Source organism: Triplophysa dalaica, chromosome 3 (genome assembly GCF_015846415.1).
Source record: "Triplophysa dalaica isolate WHDGS20190420 chromosome 3, ASM1584641v1, whole genome shotgun sequence".
NCBI classification, from domain to species: domain Eukaryota; kingdom Metazoa; phylum Chordata; class Actinopteri; order Cypriniformes; family Nemacheilidae; genus Triplophysa; species Triplophysa dalaica.
Window position 1 is genome coordinate 15,289,378 of NC_079544.1, and position 20,876 is coordinate 15,310,253.

At 36.5% G+C, this 20,876-nt stretch overlaps 3 protein-coding genes across 5 annotated transcripts; 1 reads left to right on the plus strand and 2 right to left on the minus strand.

Moving 5' to 3' along the window:
• Positions 1–402: 402 nt before the first annotated feature.
• cfap57 (cilia and flagella associated protein 57) lies at positions 403–13,556 on the minus strand. Of its 2 annotated transcripts, XM_056744319.1 has the most exons (23): positions 12,544–13,556; positions 12,085–12,395; positions 11,723–11,758; positions 11,508–11,608; positions 10,271–10,454; positions 9,450–9,602; positions 9,180–9,316; positions 8,472–8,637; positions 7,300–7,413; positions 6,391–6,603; positions 6,102–6,275; positions 5,860–6,021; positions 5,473–5,628; positions 5,284–5,377; positions 4,614–4,804; positions 4,130–4,303; positions 3,843–4,001; positions 3,466–3,609; positions 2,936–3,052; positions 2,299–2,433; positions 2,081–2,224; positions 902–1,034; positions 403–742 (listed from the first exon to the last, which is right to left on the minus strand). In XM_056744319.1, the coding sequence occupies exons 1-23, from the start codon at positions 12,698–12,700 to the stop codon at positions 579–581; spliced, it is 3,519 nt and encodes a 1,172-aa protein (XP_056600297.1). In that variant the 5' UTR covers positions 12,701–13,556; the 3' UTR covers positions 403–578. The 2 variants fall into 2 exon arrangements, with proteins under 2 accessions (XP_056600297.1, XP_056600296.1); XM_056744318.1 differs by having other exon boundaries at positions 11,508–11,758.
• A 144-nt stretch (positions 13,557–13,700) lies between these two features.
• ebna1bp2 (EBNA1 binding protein 2) lies at positions 13,701–16,810 on the plus strand. Its single transcript, XM_056744320.1, has 9 exons — positions 13,701–13,890; positions 14,015–14,098; positions 14,432–14,607; positions 15,200–15,323; positions 15,429–15,518; positions 15,600–15,675; positions 15,817–15,907; positions 16,225–16,390; positions 16,472–16,810. Exons 1-9 carry the CDS (start codon positions 13,816–13,818, stop codon positions 16,517–16,519), a joined length of 930 nt encoding a protein of 309 aa, XP_056600298.1. The 5' UTR covers positions 13,701–13,815; the 3' UTR covers positions 16,520–16,810.
• Positions 16,811–16,940: 130 nt separating this feature from the next.
• Positions 16,941–19,460, minus strand: LOC130418272 (doublesex- and mab-3-related transcription factor B1-like). Of its 2 annotated transcripts, none has more exons than XM_056744322.1 (4): positions 18,875–19,460; positions 18,226–18,464; positions 17,932–18,049; positions 16,941–17,642 (listed from the first exon to the last, which is right to left on the minus strand). In XM_056744322.1, exons 1-4 carry the CDS (start codon positions 19,239–19,241, stop codon positions 17,569–17,571), a joined length of 798 nt encoding a protein of 265 aa, XP_056600300.1. In that variant the 5' UTR covers positions 19,242–19,460; the 3' UTR covers positions 16,941–17,568. The 2 variants fall into 2 exon arrangements, with proteins under 2 accessions (XP_056600300.1, XP_056600299.1); XM_056744321.1 differs by having other exon boundaries at positions 16,996–17,642; positions 18,773–19,458.
• Between the last annotated feature and the right edge of the window lie 1,416 nt (positions 19,461–20,876).

Sequence of the window (20,876 nt, forward strand, 5' to 3'; positions counted from 1 at the left end):
TATCATTCCAACATGAGCTCTTTATATGCACTGAGGCCACAAAATCTGATTGCTTCAGAATAGCAAGTGTGGCATGTTATTCTTTCATTTTTATTCAAAATAAGTTAGACTGTTAAACATTTGGAGAATGTACTGGATTATGATCAAGAAGCTCAAAATGTCTATAAAAAGAAAAGGCTACAAAAATGTATAAACATTTTTAGTTCTAGTTTAATACAGTTTGGAATTATTTAAATGACGAATTGAAATTTTACCATTATTGATTTTGGTATGTTTTTCTTTTGCTTTAATGACATCATGCACCCAATGATCTTGATGACATCACAATGTTCTTAAGAGCAGTTCTTGTGTCAAAGAAAGCTAACAATCTGACCTACACATGCAACTGATTAGTGACCCATACAAAGTGCAGAATCTTTTATTAGTTTTATGTCATAACATTGCTTTGAACATTTTTCAAAAACCTTAAACTCTCTTTTTACTTCCAGGATTAAATCATGTGTTGAATATTAGACGTTCAATGTGTTCTCAGTTTAAGAGAGCGTTACATAATTGTAAAATGAAAATGATCATCACACTTAGTTGGTGAGAGGTGGTAATTTAGTGCCAGATGATGGTATCTGCCCATCAATCTCCTGCTTTAGCCTCTGAATTTCCAAACGTTGAAGCTCAATGATCTTCTCTGCTTCCTGTTCAAAGTTCATCCGTGTCATCAAGCCACAGCTGCCTGCTGAAACTGTTGCTATAGTGTGAAAGAATATACAGCTGAAACCCCCAAGATGTATATATTTGTTGCTGTTTATCTAAGACATTAGTTGTACAGGTAAACCTGAGTTTTAGTTTCCAGGAAACATTATCATCATCACTTTCATCATTTGTATGTGAGGGAAAATCAGGTCACCTCTAGTGTCAGTAGAGATCTTGTTCTTGCTCTTGTTGAAGGTGCTCTGACTTTCGTAATTGTGCAGCTGGATGCGGACGGTGCTGAGCTCCTGACGCAACTCATTTATCTCCTTAATAAGAGTTACGTTTTCCTATAGAGAGAAAAAACAGCCAATAAGAGAATAGATGGGAACTTATTCACAAGCCTCTCAGGGTGAGACCACAAGAAGTCGGGTAATAAAATACAAAGATAACATTTTTACAAATTTAGGAAACAGGGCTGTACTCTTAAAGCGTCTAAGAATCCTCTATGAAGCTCTTCTTGTAGCTTAAAAACCTATACGTAGGAGACTTAGCATAAAAGTGATTCTGGACCAATCTGAGAGCAACTCTGCGCAAGGAAAAGAAAAAAAACTTTTTATCTTTGTGAGGAGGCGGGGCTGACCCTATTGCTATACTAGACTTTGATTGGTTAGTTGGTCAAGAAGGAAAAAAGAGCGCTTTAAGTATAGGGTCCTTGTTTGAAATTGCACATGTATTTTTTTTCTGTTTTACCATACTCACACACGCACACACATATACTCTTTATTTTTCATTTACCATACTGTTAATATCAACGTATTTGATAGAAAATGAACATTGACACAATAAGTTTCTGTTAGTGCTGTAATTGTTTGTGTGATCGCTATAGAAGGTTGTGACAGAACCAAATCATCTCTGCTGCATAGTTGCATTTTTCCAGTCCATCTATTTCTGGCACTGTGGCATTTCTGCGATGTCTTGGAGATGTTAGCTTGACTCTAATAGGATCGGTCACAAACAGGAACCCTGCACGATCTAGTATGTCTTATTAACTCACTGTCATTCAATTCAATGTTATTTAATCTTATAGCGTGTTTACAATTTGCATTGCATCGAAGCAGCTATGGAAAAATATGGAAATTGTCATGCAACAGGTTTCTTCTCACTTTTCATGTTTCATCCATTTTTTCTGCTGCTAAAGAATCTCTGTAGTCTCTTAAAAGTCCTCTTCGCTACTCCTAAAATTTTGGAAATGTGATCTGTCATTTTAATGGGAAACGCCCACATTTCTACAAATTTTTTCACTAGGAGCAACTCTTTGCGCTAAGATTTTCATGAATACGGGCCCATGTGATTATATTGTAGATGCTCAATATATACAATACAATTCTCTCACCTTCATGAGCTTCACGTTGTTGGCTTCATTGACTTTTGTATCTCTCGTAAGCTGCTTCTTTAATGAAGATATGATCTGTTCGAAATGTTCTCTCTGTTTGTTATGTTCTCTCAAGATGTCTGTGTCCACCCCCACTGTCTCTACCTATATCACAAAATGACACATGAGATATAACCAATAAAAGATAAAAACCATAACCATCAATGTGTGTGTCATACCGCGTCTGACTGCTGCACGTAGTATTTATAAAGCTCTCTGATGTTTTCTTTCAATTTTGGGGGATCCTGAATGTTGTCCACACATTTATGGAGGTCAGATTTGAACCTGTTCAATAGAGTCAATGTGTCCTGGACCTGAAGGTGACAGAAGGACACAACGAGTGATCACAAAGAGGTTTCTTAGTGGTTTAGGATTTTGCTAGTATTGTTATCATAACAAACAGTGAATATGGATATGATTAAATCATAGGCTAATTGTCAGCATTTTGCCTGTCTCAAAAACAGTTAGCAGATATTAGTATTCTTTAAGGTTAAGCTCATTGTCGTGAAATCTTTCTAAAATGTTTACATTTCAAGTTAGACTGCAAGTGTGACAGCCATTTTATTATTGTTTTGAGTTCGTCTTAGTGACTGGGGAGTTATCTTCACTACCCCTAACGTCTCAAGTTAAGAAGCAAGTTTTAGCGCTAAAACACTTTGTGAAAAGTTTTTCACTCTTTGTAAAATTAGGACAGACACCCATCATTTTTTAATGGTTTCTCCTAAATCAGCAAAGTTAAGAGAAACTTTTAGCCTTAAGATGTTTTGTGAATACGGGCCCTGGTTGGATGCAGTACAGTATATAAAATATACAAACCTTCTGTATTTCCTTTTGCATTTCTTTGTCTTTGGTTTTTAGCTTTAGGTTCAGTTCAGCAATTTTTAGCTGTTGTTGTGTGTTCTTCTTATGGAACTCGTCCAACTCTCCCTCCATCTGACAGACACACACACACACACACACACACACACACACATCTAAATTATAATACTGATCAAAAGTTTTTGTTACTTTTGTTACTCACATATAAATATATTTGTTCCACATTTTAGAATAACAGTGAACTCATACAAACTAACACAAGCTTAACAATGGGAATTGCTGTATGTTGTGACTAAAAAATACAAAATATATATTTATTAATATTTAGTCGTATTTTTCAAAAACACCTTAAATGAAGGTCCAGTATAAAATTCTTATTTTCAGACATTTTATTATGCGCTGTCAGAATTAAAGTTTTTTTATAGATCAACAGAAACATTTGAACATATGTAATAATGTTTGTTAACCATATTAATAAACGTTGCTGTAAAGTGCTGTAAAATTCAGTAATAATATACATTTCTCACCTCTTGCATTTGTTCCTTCAGCTCTTTGATTTCATTTTCTTTTGGTTCAATTTGCTCCTGTATATATCCTTTCTTAAACTCCAACACTGCTATTGTATTTTTAAGCATGTCAGTATTCTTTACTAGCCCATAGATTGTCTTTTCCTACAAAACACAAACATATACAGTACATAGTAAGTTTCATTAGAACGTCAAAACTCTCCAAACAAAAGTCCTGTGCATATATTTTAAACATATTTTATTTCTAACATACATGAAATATCACAGTTAACTCTCAATGCGTTCTTCTGGTTAACTAAAAAATGAGATTCAGCCTACAATTTCTTAACCTTTGTCTTAAACTAAACCACAAAATGTTTTATGCCGTAACTTGTTACCTTGTCATGTATGATCCCATCTCTCTCTTGCACTGAGTTCTTCAGATCCACAATGTCTTTCTCTAGTGATCTGATCACTGCCTGCAGCTTCTGTACTTCCTGCTTCAGCTTCTCAATCTCAAGGTTCTTGTTTTCAATTTCCTTCTGCACATTTTGAAACTGTAGCACACAAACACAACTTGTATAAACTTTTCAAAGTCTTTCAATGTGGACCATCAATAAGAAAGTAAAGTGTGTTTTAAATAATTGACCACCATTATGGGCTGAAAACAGCTGTACACACATACCGACTTCTTAGTGGTATCGGACTCTATTTTGAGTTTAGTGTTAGTCTGCTTTTCTTCTGTAAGCAGTTGCTTGTATTGCAGACGTATGTCCTGGATCTCTAAGTCTCCTTCCTCTTCCAACTGCTTTATGTATTCCTGAAACTCCCGAACCTGCTGCTGGGATTCCTCCTGACACTGCCGAGTGGAGAGAAAATAGAACACGTTACAATTTGAACCATATAACAGTTAAATTATTTTAGCTAGCAAATGCATAGGATTTCTGACAATGGGGAGATCAGATTGGGGAACAATTCATTCTTTGACTACAACTTTGCCTTTTTTATTACAACTTTATTACATTGTTGCATTAACATCATCTTACATTCCTTTGTTGGTAAAGGGAGAACAATTACAGCCATTTTTTCACTATATTTCCTGTTTATATGCCACTTTATCACCGTTTCATCAGACTGGTAAAAACAATGACATCGGTAGTTATCATTACCTGGGTTAACATCATCATCTTCTCCTGTAGCTTGGCCTCATTTAACCGTGTTATGTCGTCCAGGTCTTTGACCTTGCTCTCCTCTACGCTGTGCAGCTGCTGTTCATATTGCTGTTGGACCCTCTGCAGTTTCAGCTGTAAATCCTGAAACTTCTCATATTCCAGCATCAGCTTCTGGTTATTGTTAGATTCTGTGAAAAGAGGCTTTAATAAGTCCGACTGACTTTGAGACATAAACCAGCTGGGATCATAGAGATGGTTGGTCAGGTGTTTGAGCAACAAAAATGTTGTTTGTCGACCAATAGAGGACAGAAGAAGTGTGTGGAAAAACTTTTATAACTTAGTCTTAACATTAGGGCTTTTAAAGTAATAAGCCAGACAATATTATAAACACAAAAAATATCCTGTACTGACCAATACCAAATTGTTGGATCTAGACAGAATCCCAGAATACATTTTTCCTCTGGTTTGATTAAAGATCAAAGATAGAGCATAGCAGGTATTAAAAACATAAAATTGGAATTTAATCTTTAATAAGACTCCATACTGCTTAAAACACAACTGGTTAAAACATTCAAAAAAATACTGCACATGATATACAATGTCTATACAATAGGTTCTTTAGATGGTAGGAGAAAGCACGGATTATTAATATAAATGTTTTGTTTACCCAAATCCTGCCGTTCCTTTTCATGCTTTTCCACAATATCTGAAAGAACTTTACTATGTGTTGCTTGCTGCTTCTCCTTTTCTGATTTTAAGACCTGGAGTCAAATATTTAATATATTTTCATTTACCATAATTTCATAAGTCATTCTTATTATCACACAGACAAGCTTTTCATTTGAGTCATCTTAACCTCTTTCTCAGTGTTAAGTGAGTTGATCTGTTGGATGAATTTCTCAGTGAGTTGATTGATCTTCTCCTTATAGGTCATGTCCCTGAGGCTGAGCTGGTACTTGTTCTCCTCCTGGAGTTCCATCTCTCTTCTCTTCAGATCCCGCAATATTTTATTCTGCAGATTAAAAGCATTTTGAAATGAGAGGAGACTTCAGATAAATGGTACAAAGAACTAGTTTCTGATTTCAGTGTTCTAAACTTTGGAGTTCAATGTTTGGAATCAAATTTTTTTCATGTAAGGATAAAAATCAGCGTTACATAGAACACCCATTCAACAAGCTAGCATCCAAGCCTGAACCAGCAAATACTGGAATTTACTTAAAAACAGAACAAAAACAAATGTCACCTTTTCTTCAAGGTCTAACTTTGTGATGAGGATCTCTTCAGCGTACACTATTTCCTTTTCTCTCTTTAACGCTCGTCCCTCCTTGTCAATGATCTTCCAGATGAGGAGACACCCGTCTTCTGAGACAGTCAGAAGGAACTGGTCATCAAATGTGATGACCATCTATGGACAAATGACATCATCAATACATTTGACTTCTGACAGTGAGCAGAGAAGGAGTTAGTTAAAAGTGTAAACAGAACCTTGGTGATGGGACCAGCGTGGGCCTGATATTCAAGCCAGTCTTTCTGAATAGGTAGAGGGTATCTGATGACCCTCACAGTCCCACTGGAGGTTCCAACGAAGAGTGCCCGTCCTGAGCGAAGCATGGCAACAGTGGTACAAACCACATCGCCCACAGGCACTTCTTTGATAATCTACGGCAAGAAAATTAGCGTAAATAAATGATGTTTAATATAACCGTTGCATTGATTCACATAGACATACATTGGCAAATTTAAATCAATCCATGAAATGGGTTCCTGTGGCGACCTGGCAGTCTTGGATTTCCTTCAGAGTGCAGTCTGTCCCAACAGCAAAGAACGTCTTCGAGTCAGGAGAAATGGCCACACTGCTGTAGCTGCAGGACTTTAGCACGCTCTCAGACTCACGCGCACCACTGAGCGTGTTCCACTCATACACAGCTCCATCCATGCCACACGACACCAGGCGGCTGTCATCTGAGCTGAATGCTATTGACCGTACCTGAAGCACAACATTATAAATTGAATTGTCATTTCTGAGCAATGAGAAGACCTATTTATATGTGTCTGATCTCACAGTTATTGGTTACTGGCAGGGCTCTAGACAAATTTTCCCCATTGGTCGCACTCAACTGGTTTTCCCAAATTTTCTCAGTGGGTCGCACCAACTTACAATTTGGTTGCACCCTTTTTTAAAGAAATCATAATGACCTTGCATAATGACCTCAGTTGATGAATTGTTCCGTTAATTTGTAACTCGTTGGCTATAGACCACTTCAAATTTGCGGTTTAACACTTGCGAGCCCAAAAAATCGAAAATAAATCTAAAGAAACTATTTATTTGTTACTTTATACAGTTATTATAACCAGTATAAAAATATAACCAGGCTGTCACTCTTTACAATCCTCCTTTAATGCCTCTCAAAATGCTGCCTCGCTGTCACACTTTAGTTAGGAAACAGAGGGAATTAAGCTATTTAATTATCACAAGCGCGTCATTTACCAATGGAAAATCACAATAAAAGTTAAAATAATTTTTTTTTGTCAATTTTTTTATCACTTGCACCAATGCGACCCTGTGAAATGTTACCTCGCACATTAAAAAAAACTGATCGCATTTGTAAACATTTTGGTCGCAGACTAGAGCCCTGACTCTAAAAGCAATTGCATTTAAAAACAATTGGATTTTAAAACATACCTTTTCATTGTGTCCCTTTAGATTCAGGACGTCATCAAATGTTGTAGTAGAGTAGATGTTGATCACGTTTCCATTGACAGCAGCAAACAAATGACCCCCGTGGCTAAATACACACTGACAACAAATGTAAGGTAAATTACCCATAATTTACCCATAATTTGTCCAGGGGGCATATCACAGAAACTCAAGGGAAAGTTCTCCCAAAAATGAAAATTCTGTCTCGTTTTCCTCACCCTCAAGTTGTTCAATTCTGTATATATTTCTTTGTTCTTATAAACACAGAGAAATATATTTGGAAAAATGCTTGTAAACAAACAGTTCTTTGCCACCATTGACTACCAGAGTAAAGAAGATATTTTGAAGAATGTGAGAAAGCAAACAGTTCTGGGGCACTTTTGACAACCTTTGTAATTTTTCCTACTATGGTGGTCAATGGTTGCGAAGAACTGTTTGTTTACGAGCATTTTTCCAAATATCTTTCTCCGAACAACGACATTTACCCAGATTTGAACAACTCGAGGGTACATAAATAATGACAGAATTTTATTTTTGGGTGAACTGTCCCTTTAAGTCCTACGTAAAAGGGACAGTTTGCCCTAAAATAAAAATTCTATCCTCATTTACTCATCCACAGATTGTTCCAAACCTGTATTAATTTCTTTTTTCTGCTAAACACAAAGGAAGATATTTGGAAGAAAGCAGTAACCGAGCAGATCCCCTATAACAGTAACAAATCAGTAACAGACCCCCATTGGCTCCCGTAGTATTTATTTTCCCTACCATGGAAGTAAATGGGGGGCGAGATCTGCTCGGTTTACAATTATGCATTTGGCAGACGGTTTAATCCAAAGTGACTTACATTGCATTGTACTATACATTTAAGTATCCGACTATTTGCAATCCCCTGGGATCAAACCCATGACCTCGGCGTTGCTAGCGCCATGCTCTAACCACTGAGCCAGAAAGCAGTTACTGACATTCTCCAAAATATCTTCCTTTGTGTTTAGCAGAACACAGAAATGTATACAGGTTTGGTACAATCTGACACAATTTTCATTTTTGACCAGAATGCAGTCAAAGATTTATTTGAATTCTTTACAAAGTTTTGCTGTGTGTTCACACATACGCAGGCTTTACATACCCATCAGAGCGCTCATGTTATAGAGACTCACCTCACGGCAACCACGAATATTAAACTCCTTAAATGTACTGATGTCATCAATGAGCAGGTTCATGAGGCGGAGTCTGTCAGAAAATCCCACCAGGATGTAGAGCCCAGTGGGGTGAAGAGCTATGCTGAAGGCCTCCTCCTGGAACTCCATATACATCTCTAAAACACTGGAGCACAACAACATACACTCACTTTACAGAAGCTCTGAAAACACCTGCTTAGACCGACAGGTCTGTAGTTGGACGGTCACATCAAATAAAGCCCAACACAACATATGTGACACTGGACAACAAGACAAGTAGCAAAGGAACATTTTTAGTAATTGCCAAAAAAACAGGGTATGGTTAAAAATGACAGATTTTTCTTTTATGCCAAAAGTCATTAGGATATTAAGTAAAGATCATGTTCAATGAAGATATTTTATAAATGTCCTACCGTAAATGTATAAAAACTTTATTTTTGTGAGTGGATGGCCTGCTACAGTGCCTCTGATTAAGAACTTCAAAGGCGATTTTCTCAATATTTTGCTTTTTTGCACCCTCAGATTCCAGGTTTGTAAACATTTGTTGTTCCCCCAGATATTGTCCTATCCTAACCCCATATATAAATAGAAAGCTTATTTCTTCAGCTTTCAGATGTTGTAAAAATCTCAATTTCGAAAATTGTCGTCCAGAGTCACATATTTGTCCTTAAGCATTTCTAAACATACTTGTATTGAAAGTTCCAGATGCGCACTGAGCGGTCCAGAGAGCAGGTGGCGATAAGTGGTTTGCGAATGCAGGTGGATAAACCCGAGATGACACCAGAGTGGAACGAGTGAGACATGAACTCAAAATGAGCATCACCCTGACAAAACAAAAAGAGTTCAACTAGCACCTGTATCCCTTCTGAAGAACATCAGCATAAACATCACTACAACATAAACGTATGTGTAAAGCAATATTACATTTATAAATAACTATGGTAAAGTTGATGGCACCTTATGCAGTTCGGCTAGGGAGAGTGGGAGACTGTAGAGCTGGCCGCAGTCTGTGCTGGCGGACAGAGTATCTTCAGACGGGCTTATGCACAGAGTGCTAATTTCCTGCTTTTCTGCAGAACTGGGTTCATTACTGAACGGCTCTGGAGGAATCTGGGGATGACAAGTGAGAATTGAGCCTTACATGCCCAAGTATGAAACATCCACAGAAATGATTTTAGAAACAGTAAAACTACTACTGTTTCACAAAAAAAACCTGCTTACCCAAACCATGTGCATAATAAGTTCAAATAAGTAAACATGACCAAATAAACAAGCAAAACAGGCAAAAGGCATTAATAATTGAGCATTTATACCCGGTACATATAAAACATAATTTGATACTGGACAACAAAACCAGCCTTATGGTTCATCATCTGAAAGCTGAATCCATTGATACTGTATATGGTTTACCATGATATAACTACTTAAAACGCTGGAATCTGAGGGTGTAAAAAATCTAGATATTGAGAAAATTGCTTTTGAAGTTGTTGTTGCAGCAGGCCATCCACTCACAAAAGTAAAGTTTTTATATATTTAGGGTAGGAAGTTTACACAATATCTTCATGGAACATGATCTTTATTTAATATCCTAATGATTTTGGGCATTAAAGAAAAATAGATCATTTTGACATATTTTGGTATACTAAACATGTTCCCGTGCTACTTAAGAATGGTTTTGGGACCCAGGGTCACATATAACAAAAAATAATTATAATCAAAACTCTATGACACTGAATGACATACTAATGAGAACATGTAAAATGAGTTGTTAATAGCACCTTTATCCTTTTGGTATTCTTGTATTGGTCTGTCTCCTCTGTTTTCTCAAACAAACACACAGTGCCAGGACCAGCGGAGCACACAAAGCCTTTAGAATAGCCTACTATAGCTGTCACTCGTGGCAATATGGATGTTGCAGATGTCGTCGGCAGCGTTTCATTTGACTCTGTGTTTTCTTCCAGTCTGAAGCAAAAAAGCTAATCTTGACAACATGAATTTAAAAAACGCAATCAAAATGTATCAAATCCAATCATAACACATTTAGACTGATACCATTAGTATTTTAATAATACACCTTTTAATTTCCGAATGAGATCTTGTTCTATTAGACAATAAGATTGCAATTAAATATACAGAAAATGTAAAATAATCACAATTAGGAGTGCATTATTATTCAAGTGTTTAAAGTGATAGTTCCACAGAAAGTGAAATTTCTGTCATCATTTACTCACCATTTGGTCATTTTAAACCCGTATGACTTTATTTTTTCTGCAGAACACAAAAGAAGATTTTCGAAAAATGTTGGTACTGCACAATGGCGTACCCAAACGCTTCTATTGTACAGACACAAAACCAATGCAAGTCAATCCTCTGCTGTTCAGATACCAGCATTCTTCAAAATATCTTCTTTTGTCTGCTGAAATAGTGCTATATAACACTAAAAGTGATTCTTGGCTCGTAATCATAGGGGAACCACTATATCGGTGCTATATAGAACCATAGTTTGGTGCTTTAGGGGTTCTTCAGTGGTTCTTTGGGATGACTGAGGTGCTATAAAGAACCGCTGAAGAACCAAACAGGGGCTTAACAGGTTCTTTCTACGGAAACAGTAATAAATAGCACCTCGGTCAACCCAAAGAACCTCTGAAGAACCACTGAAGCGAAAAGATATAGTGCTATATAGCACTGAAAGTGGTCCCCTATGACAATAGTTTATTCTTATTTTTACTTGTACATATTAACATACACACATAGCTTTACTTTCTATATCATTTGTGTTCTGTATTCTATTGTGTTATGGTCTCTGTGTGTTGTTGCTGTTTCTGTGTACTGGATAGTCCTGTCACCACCACAAATTCCTTGTATGTGCAAACGTACTTGGCAATAAAGCTCTTTCTGATTCTGATTACGAGCAAAGTACAAATTTTAGTGCTATGTAGCACCATTGTTTTTTAGAGAGTATAATTCATAACGGATAGATATGTAAGATCTCAGGATCTTTGGTATTCCACCAACCTTTCAACCGCCTGTGCGGATGTAAGGTTCATCTCCCAGCGCAGACGACCCGAATCAAACAACATCAGTTGACCGGTCTCCGTGCCGACAATCACCTGATCCTTGGGCATCCAGGTGTGACAGAGGAAGTTTTGAGAATCTGGTTTAAAGGTGCTGGACTGTTTCAGGACTTCTCCAGAATAGCGGAAGACCTTGAAGACCCCATTCCCACTTACACAGATCTGCGTGTTGTCCTGAGGGTTGAAACTGACCTGTGAATGAGAAAAAGGGATAAGAAAAGTTTGATGTTCCGCTAAAGGCTCATTAATACACGCCTTTAAAGAACATGTCAAAATTTCACCTATAAATTAAAGTAAAAAGTTATTTACCTTTCAGGTAAAGTTATTTATACAAATTATTGAGCTAATAACTCTTTTAAATAAATAAAATACCATGTATCCTATATGTTCTATATATATATATATTTTCAAAATGATAACTCTATATGGATGAAAACTGCTTTGGCACTTTTTTTACAATTTTGCATTGTGGCAAAGAAATATAACTGAACTTAATTACATTTTCTAATTCAGTTTACCTGGGTGATTGTGCCAGTGCTGCTGGTCTTCACTGTGGCCATCACCCTTTGCTTCTCCCACATCCAGAGGAACAGAGTCCAGTGCGGCCCACCTGCCTGACCAATCAGATATTTGGAGTCAGGAGAGAAAGCCATGCAGACAAACTCCTCCGCAGGGATTTCTCCTCCAGACAACTTTTTTCTCTTCCTGCTCTGCTCGTGCTGCAGATCATACACTGTGATGGTGGCGTTCTCACCACATTCAGACACAGCCAAATAGCGCCTGTTAGTACTGATGGCCAGAGCCTTCATGCCATGACTTCCCTCTGTACCTGGGCCGACAAAGACAGTGGAAAACAAAGTAATTATGTTAGTTAATCTTATCATATCTGTGTATTAATGGCACATGATACTGTAAAATAATAAACAATCTGAAGAATTAACATATTTTCTTCACAATTTGCATCGCAGTAAACCTACCTGGAATAAACCTTTGACATTTTTGGTCGATGTTATACCGCACACAGTTGTTTCCGCATGGAAATATGACGGTTTGTTCATCAGAGTATAACAGATTGTTTCTTACTCCTGTCCGCAATCCGAAAATGTAATGGGATTGAGCCACTACTGTAGCCATCTGGAAAAATGATCTGCAGACTGTCGGAGTTTGGAAAATATACAGTTTTAAGGGATTCTGCTAGCTGTTGCGGGACTGTAAAGTTGATCGGTTTGCTGCAACGGTTTACTGTAACCATAGTAACGATAAACGGTGATGTCCCTCTATGTAAAGACCACAGGATGGCGCCCTCACAACGTGTTATCTGCGCGCTTGTTTCGATCCAGACTGATTTATTTTATTTTTATTTTATTAAAGGTAATCTCTCCTGAAAACAATCAAAAGTAATCCCAGAAACTGTATAAGATAACAATTTGTAGAATTGTTATTATACTATTTGTACTTGTTAAAATAATTCATTCAGGTTAACGTTAAATCTCGCGGCCGGAAATCCTTCTGGAATGATACTGAATTCAGAGATCTCAGATTTAGGATATTTCCCACCTTGGAAATAATTTCTGCATCGGTGGTGTTTTAATATTAGGCTTATAAATAACTTTATTCGTTTCAATAATTCATCGCGTTATTCAAGTCTTATTTCCGGGTGTCAGGTGGGAAACATCGCTGCGATGTGTCTAGAACGCAGACCGGAAACACAAAAACAGCTGATGGTTTAAAATGGTATTTTAATACAAATGATTAACCTAAGTTGGATGTAAGGGCAACCCTATTGGAGTTAAAACAAAGCAGTTTAGTCTGCTGATTTTTAACTCATTTAAGATTGTATATGATGTTCTCCCGGGTTGGATAACTTTGGTCTTTCTGATGTTTCTGAGCCCCTCGTTTGGCCAAGTTGTTGCTAAAATAGCTGGACTGACAGTCTGGTCTGCTCAAAAATCCTCTAAATTAAATCAGTTAACGACCAGGATAGTAAATCAGTTAGGAAGAGTAGTTTGTGCTACTTTAGCGACACATTTTCAGCTGATGTAGTTTGCGGTGGTCTTGATTTGTAAATTAGAGAAGACTTTCCTTAGTAGCGGAACCATTCTTCGCCCTTCTCTGTTTCCGTCAGTATCCCGATCGTAAACACACACATGTGAAACACTGCTGTGCACACGTGAAGTTTGGGATGCTGTGAAGTCCGCAGTTACTATATATACATATAACGTTCAATTTTGATCTAGACTTTTTTCAAAATGTTAGAAATAGGTGAAGATCTCCAACTAGGATTTGAATCCGAGGAAGAGGATGACGATTTGTCAGACAGTGAGGTAAACAATTAAGTAACATGAATATGTTATCCTGCCTTAGCAATTTTATCATCAGTTTGAGTTAACATTACAGCTATTAAACATCTAATTTTATGCGTTTTGTCATATTGTTGTCTCTGGTTAGCTGCAAGAAGCCTTTGGCAAGGGTTTACTCAAGCCTGGGATGAATGTTCCCCAGGATAAACCAAAGAAGGCCATCAACAATGTGGTGGGTAACCAGCGGTTTAAATTAACGTTAGGCTTTTGCACATTTGCATCGTTATTCATTGAACAGACTCCTTTATCCAAAACGGCTTATAACATAAAGAAGCATTCAATATTTGAAAGCCAACAATAATGTGCATAAAGCTACATTTACAGCTAACCTAATACGTACGATACAAGCAATTTATATAAATACATCGATATTGATGTTTAATAAAGTTAAATAGTGGCAAGTTAATAATTACACATCTCAATGACAGTGGTGATTTTTGTCTATATGTAATACTCATTGTGTATGTAACTATCAAGCCTATTAATATTTTTCTATGCCATCCAGGAGGGTCTGAAGAATTCTTTTACAGAACTGAAGAAGAACCTGGCATGGGTTGAAAGGTTAGACCTCACAAACTACCCCGTAGTTGATATTGCTGCAAAAGCAGAGAACGGATCAGAACAACACGAAGGCAATGAAGAGATAAACGTGGAGGATGACTTTCAAAGGGAGATGTACTTGTAGGTGTTCGCTTAATCACTTTGAAAAAGCATGGTGAAGCTACTTTCTTTTGGATATATATTTCAACCGTGTAATATAATTGTTCTAAATTTCGTAAAGAATGGATAATGACCTCGATGAGATAATGCTGTGTATTGGGTCAGATGTGCTTGTTATTTTAAGTCTTTTGTGAATATTTAAGACAATGCTTTAAATTTATGATGTTACATTGTAATATGTATTGATTTCTGTAAATACCCAATATTTAGAAACCTAGCCTATATAAACTAATATAAATAAATAAATATAACTAAGATTATAAATTAACACCATCTTCCTTTGTGTTGTCATGGTTTACACAAACTCTTAGACTAAAGGTTTTATAGGCTTTCTGGAAAATCAGGCATCAAAATGTTTACCTTCACAATAATAAACCATGGAACCTGGATCCTGCGGGGAAATGTGTGTACTGTTAGGATGAAAGGGAACAAGCTCTGATATTGTGTGCTTCCATTATCTCTGATGGGGATCATTTATCCAACCAATGCTTGGAGGACAAATTGCTATGCTCACAGATGTATTTCTAATATTTAATGTTCATGGTGTGTTTAGCTATCGCCAAGCCCAAGCAACGGTTTTAGAGGCCCTGCCAAAGTTGAACAAATTTAAGATTTCTACCAAGCGACCAGAGGATTATTTTGCTGAGATGGCCAAGTCAGATCAACAAATGCAGAAGGTAAGGAAACTACAGTCACCCTTGATGTTCCACATTGTCATTATGTGTCATGTTGCTCTGCCTGTTGTTTCACTCTACATTCTTTATATTCTTCAACATTTCCAGATTAGAAAAAACCTCCTCATTAAGCAAACATCCATGGAGAAGTCAGAACGGGCCAAGAAGCTCAGAGAACAGCGGAAATTTGGCAAAAAGGTCAGTCTCTCTCTGTTATCATTTTTTTGTGTGTTTCTTGGTATTCGTATAATAATTTCACCTAATTTTGAAATTTTTCAGGTTCAAACAGAAGTCCTTCAGAAGAGGCAAAAAGATAAGAAAGCTATGATGACAGCAGTTAAGAAATATCAAAAAGGTAAGTTACATCAGCTAACAAATTAAAGGCAGATCCTGTGTGAAAGAGCCCTAATGTGTTGTTTCCTGTCTTCAAAGTAGTCGATGTTGTGTAAAATTCCCTCACTTGCAAATTAATTTTGACTGTGTATTTGTATTACAGGAATGACAGATAAACTGGATTTCCTTGAAGGAGATAAAGACAAGGGCAAGAAAGGAGCATCCGCAACCAAATCACATACAAACAAAAAAGGGTATGTTGTTCAGTTTAATTACATTGTTAGATGTTGCTCTTGTCAGAAATTAGAAAAGCTGTAAATGTTAATCTTTTTATAATTTAAGTAATAATTTTATTTTATATACATTTTTCCTGTAAATACACTGTAATTTACATTGATGTACTTTTTATTTAAAACTCAAGTTTTGTACCAAAATAATGCCTAATGGTATTACATTTTTATGCCATAAAGCCTATGAGACCACTGTTTCCTATCTTCTAAAGGTGCTGTGGCAATATTATTTAATGTCTGGGAATGTTTTGTTACATTATATTTTCTTGATCTGTCATCAGTCCTAATGCAAAGAGGCAATACAAGGATAATAAGTTTGGTTTTGGCGGCAAAAAGAAGGGCAGCAAATGGAACACCAAAGACAGCCATGACGACATGTCAGGATTCAGAGGCAAAGTGGCTCATGGAAAAGGCGGGAAGAAATTTGGCAAAGGAGGAAAGTCAAATGTAGGTGTTTCTTTTTTCCTCTTTTAATTCTCTTTCCATAAAGCCCTTTCGTCCACATTAATTTTTCATCTTCCTGCACAGAAACGGCCAGGGAAAGAGGCACGGAGAAAAACGAAGGCACGCAAATGAGCTGTATCTTCTCAATACATCTAACAGAAATGGATTGTGCTATTAAAAAGACTTCTTTTTTATCTCCTATTTGCTATTAATTGGGGCTTTGCTATGTTTTTACTTCCAGAGCCAAACCTTTAGATTTTGGCTAAAGAACCTCTCAATGTTGAACGTGTGGAAAATATTTCTTGATTTTATTCTTAGCAGACTAACCAAAGTCCCACAAATAAAATATCTTCAGAGTGGTGCCATGGCAAATAATGGACTTTTTGTGTTTTTGTAAATAAAGTGAAATGATTGAGAAGAGAACAGTCTTGTTTGCATTATCTGTGGCAATAAATATAATATTATCTGCTTTCATTATACACAAAATTATTTTAAAATTCATAAATTTCATGTGCCAGAGGATATTAATATTAATGAGATTGTAATTTGTTTGTCTGCCTACTGGCTGTGTTTGGAGGATTCTGATTGTTTAGTTCAGATGAGCAAATGAAACAAGCTGTTCATTCTGGGAATCTTAATTTCTATTTTCAAGAGTGCAAACTAGGCAATACTGATGGGAGTCAGTTACAAAAGGCAAATATGTTAATATAAATTACAAAATTAAATGGTGAGTGCAGAACTGAAATTTGCTTCAGTTAAGAACAAATGGTTATTACAACAGAAACAGAACGTTTAATCAAGCTCCATCAAGAACCAGTATCCTAAAATAGCATTTCAATGTTACATCTGCCATGTTCACAAAACTTGAACTGGAGGCAATATGATAAAAATATTGAACATAACTTATGCCCATGTCAATTTCCAACATATAGACAGCCTAAACTGTTGAACTAGAAAATTTAATTGGGTACTAAATTAAAATGTAGAAACAGTCGCTTTTATGGTAACTAAAAAAACAGTATGTTGTTTCTATAAAAATTTCATAATAAAGAACGCGGAACAACGCTATACAGCTGATATTGGAAAAAATATGTAGAACTCATAACAGGTTTTTGTATATCTTGCACAAGTAAAGACAAATGCTATGGCATCAGTTCAAGAGGAACTGGGTATCTTTTTGCTCATGCTGTGTTCTTTGATGAAAGTCCATCAGCAGGTATGATTTCTGATTCCTGGTTACAGCCAACATGACTTTCTGTTGAAAACAAAGGACAACTCTTATATGGGAATATCAAGAGTGAGTTATTTACCTTTTTTATTACAAGCATATACCGGAAGTGCATTATGTCGGAAACTTTTCACATTTAATCACATATTAATAAGGTGTAGTTAGTATGTAGAATTTTTAACATATTACAAGAAATATCATGTAGCAGTTCCAGAGAGTACCGGCATACTTCATCTTTTGAATTTACAGATGCTTTTATTGCAATCAGTAGAATCCGAATTACTGTTTAATTTATGTTGTTCTATTTTATACGTACGTTCAGGAAGGTCTTTAGGTATTCCTTGCTCTCCATCCATGAGGTGGCGAGGTCTTGGCCCATGCTCATCTCTCAGGACTGGGTATGTGGGGTATGGACTGTAACACGGCATTTGAAACTTAAAAAAAACCCCACACACACAAGTTAGAAACTGGGCAGTGTGTTATCACTGACCAGAAAGATTTAAGAAACTGTTTATAAATGTGACTATCCTGCTGATTGAAACTCATGTACATATCCCTTATGTCCCTAATGTTACTAGCAATACAAGTCAGTAATGCCTGTTAATCTTACCTGAGACTCAGGACTCTCCAGTAGATGAGACGAGGCAGCTGGAGGTGAGGGAAGAAACCCAAGAGGTTCCCTAAAAGGTCCTGGTGCAGGGGATCTCAGGGTCACCAGCACGGCAGGGCACATGTACCTGTCTGGGTAGTGCGGGTACATTGGAAGAGGCATTGCAAACATCTCTCCCGGAAAAATATGCCTTGGAATTGCCTCTGTAATTATGTACTCTCCTGGAATATGTGGTGGATCTGAAAAGTAATAATAAACCAGGTACATTATAATACTTTGGTTTGTGCATTCAAAGTGCATTTATTAATTTTATTATCACAAAAAATGTAATACATTTTCAAATGTTTTATCATTCTCTCCTAAACAAATCAAAATATTTTTTTCTCAATTTGTTTAAATAACATTAGGCCTAACATTTGAATGAGAAACAAGCTGTAAAATTGCTATATGTGAGAATCCATTCAGTTAAACGAAATATTTGTAAAAATAAGCTTTTAAACACTTGCTTTGTATTTGAGATTATTTACCAACAAGAAACTACACAAACCTCCCAAAGTGCTCAGTCCCGTTTGTGTCTTTAGCTCACAGTAACCCGCGCTCGCGCTTACCGGACCCCTTACTGGCGCGTGAAGTTCAGTGTATGTTTTACCGTCAATGTCAGCTCGTTGAACATGTGCTTTGACGCTCTCCTGTCTCGCACTGGTGTCGGTTTCACGGTCCACATCGATAGTTACATTATTCTCAGCCGCAGCAACCCTTTTCCCGCCCGATCGAATAGGACGATCGTCGCTCGAAGATTCGTTTGCAATACCGGTTTTGATCCGCCTTTGCGATGCTAATATCTTCGTCCGCTCGGCGATTAAAGAGCACTTCCAGCACACGCACGGCTTGAACTGACATTGACCCGAATGGCCCTTTAACGGCACGACGAGACCGTGGTTCCGACATCTCGCACACTTCGGGTTACGCGCGACTTTTTCAGCGGCTACCCGGTCGTTTGGTAGTATATTCGCCATCGTCAAAAATATCCGTTATTGTGAGTAAAGTTATTTTCCTCTCAGTAAAATCTCAGAGATTTCAAATCCGCCAAATTTATTAAATCTTTAAAATGGACTGTCCGCCAAATTCCTTATTTGCCAATTTTGTGTTTGAAAAAAAAAACTGTTCACGTGATGACAATTTCAGCGTGAGAAAACGACCGTTCTCAAGGTTTTCATGCAAAGCTGTAGCTCCCAGACAGGGGAATCCCCAGATGTGCACGTGTTACCTTAAATAGCTGTTGTTTTTTCTAAAATTTGACCTGTAGACAATTTTATTATTTTACAAACAATAAATGTTACACATATTTCTTTGGTACATTGATAAACATTGTTAGTAACATATAAAAATATATATTGTAGCTGCTGTGATTTGCAACTGACTCACAATAAGTAACAAAAGGAAATATATCAGTTTACAAGTAAAAATTTGAGTAGTTTTTTTTAATTAAGCTTCATAATTAAATTGTATTTAATCCTATATATATTTGATCTCCTTCAGTGACATTACCCTGATAATGTTTTAAAAACCACATGTTTTTTTCTTAGTTATCAGTTCTTTATTTTGGCAGATTTTTTTCTAAATCACACATTAGCCACTGATAAATTTTCACATGAATTAGATCAATTATCATATTTTTTTCTCCTTGTAGAGAATGATCTGACTCCTCGGAACCCATTGATAAGCACTGGGAACTGCTGTGAGCCACATGTACTGTTGGGTAAATTATTCTGAAAAAGTAATTAATTACTAGTTACTCATTACATATTCAATAGTGTAATTAGATTGCTGTCCAAATTACTCTGTCCAAAAAGTATTTAGTTACTCATTACTAATTACTTTCTATATCCTACATCTACCTTGATTAGTTAAGTGATTCAAGGATAGACATGAAACGGCTTATTTAATTCATTCAAATAAATAATATTATTAACTGACCAAAGTATTACAAATGTGAGAATTATACATTAAAGCACAGATTTTAAAGTAAGACTTTGAATTTTGATGTCAATTACACTATTGCACACGCATATATTTCACAAAGTATTTAGTTTAATTACATCAAAAGTAACTGTAATTAAATTACAGAAAACATATGAGTAATCCCTTACTTTACTTTTTCAAGGGAAAAGTAATTAAATTACAGTAACTAATTACTTAGTAACTAGTTACACCCAACACTGGCCACATGTGCTAATTTACCTCTGGATGTTTTTATTTTCATTGTTTTGAAAAGTAATTTTCTGTTTTGCGCAAACATTTTAAACTTCGAACTGTTATTGAACGACAATTGATTCACCAAAAGGTCATTTTATGAATAATTTAAAGTGGATTGGGAGCCACCTGCTCCCAGTTTGTAATCTGGGTATAAGATTCTTTGCTCTTGTACACTTTTCTCTTCGAATACCTTGTTGTGGTGTTAAGCGGTTTGGAGAGGGAGGGTCTCCCCCAGCTTACCACTATTAAAATGATTTATAATCCTGTAAGGACGGCTTTGGCCTAGTTGTGACTGACAAAATTATTCATGTTGGCACAGTGCCACAGATGCAGTGCATATTACTGTATGTCTTTTACAAGGTCACTTAACCCCATTATCTTAATAAGGGTTATAA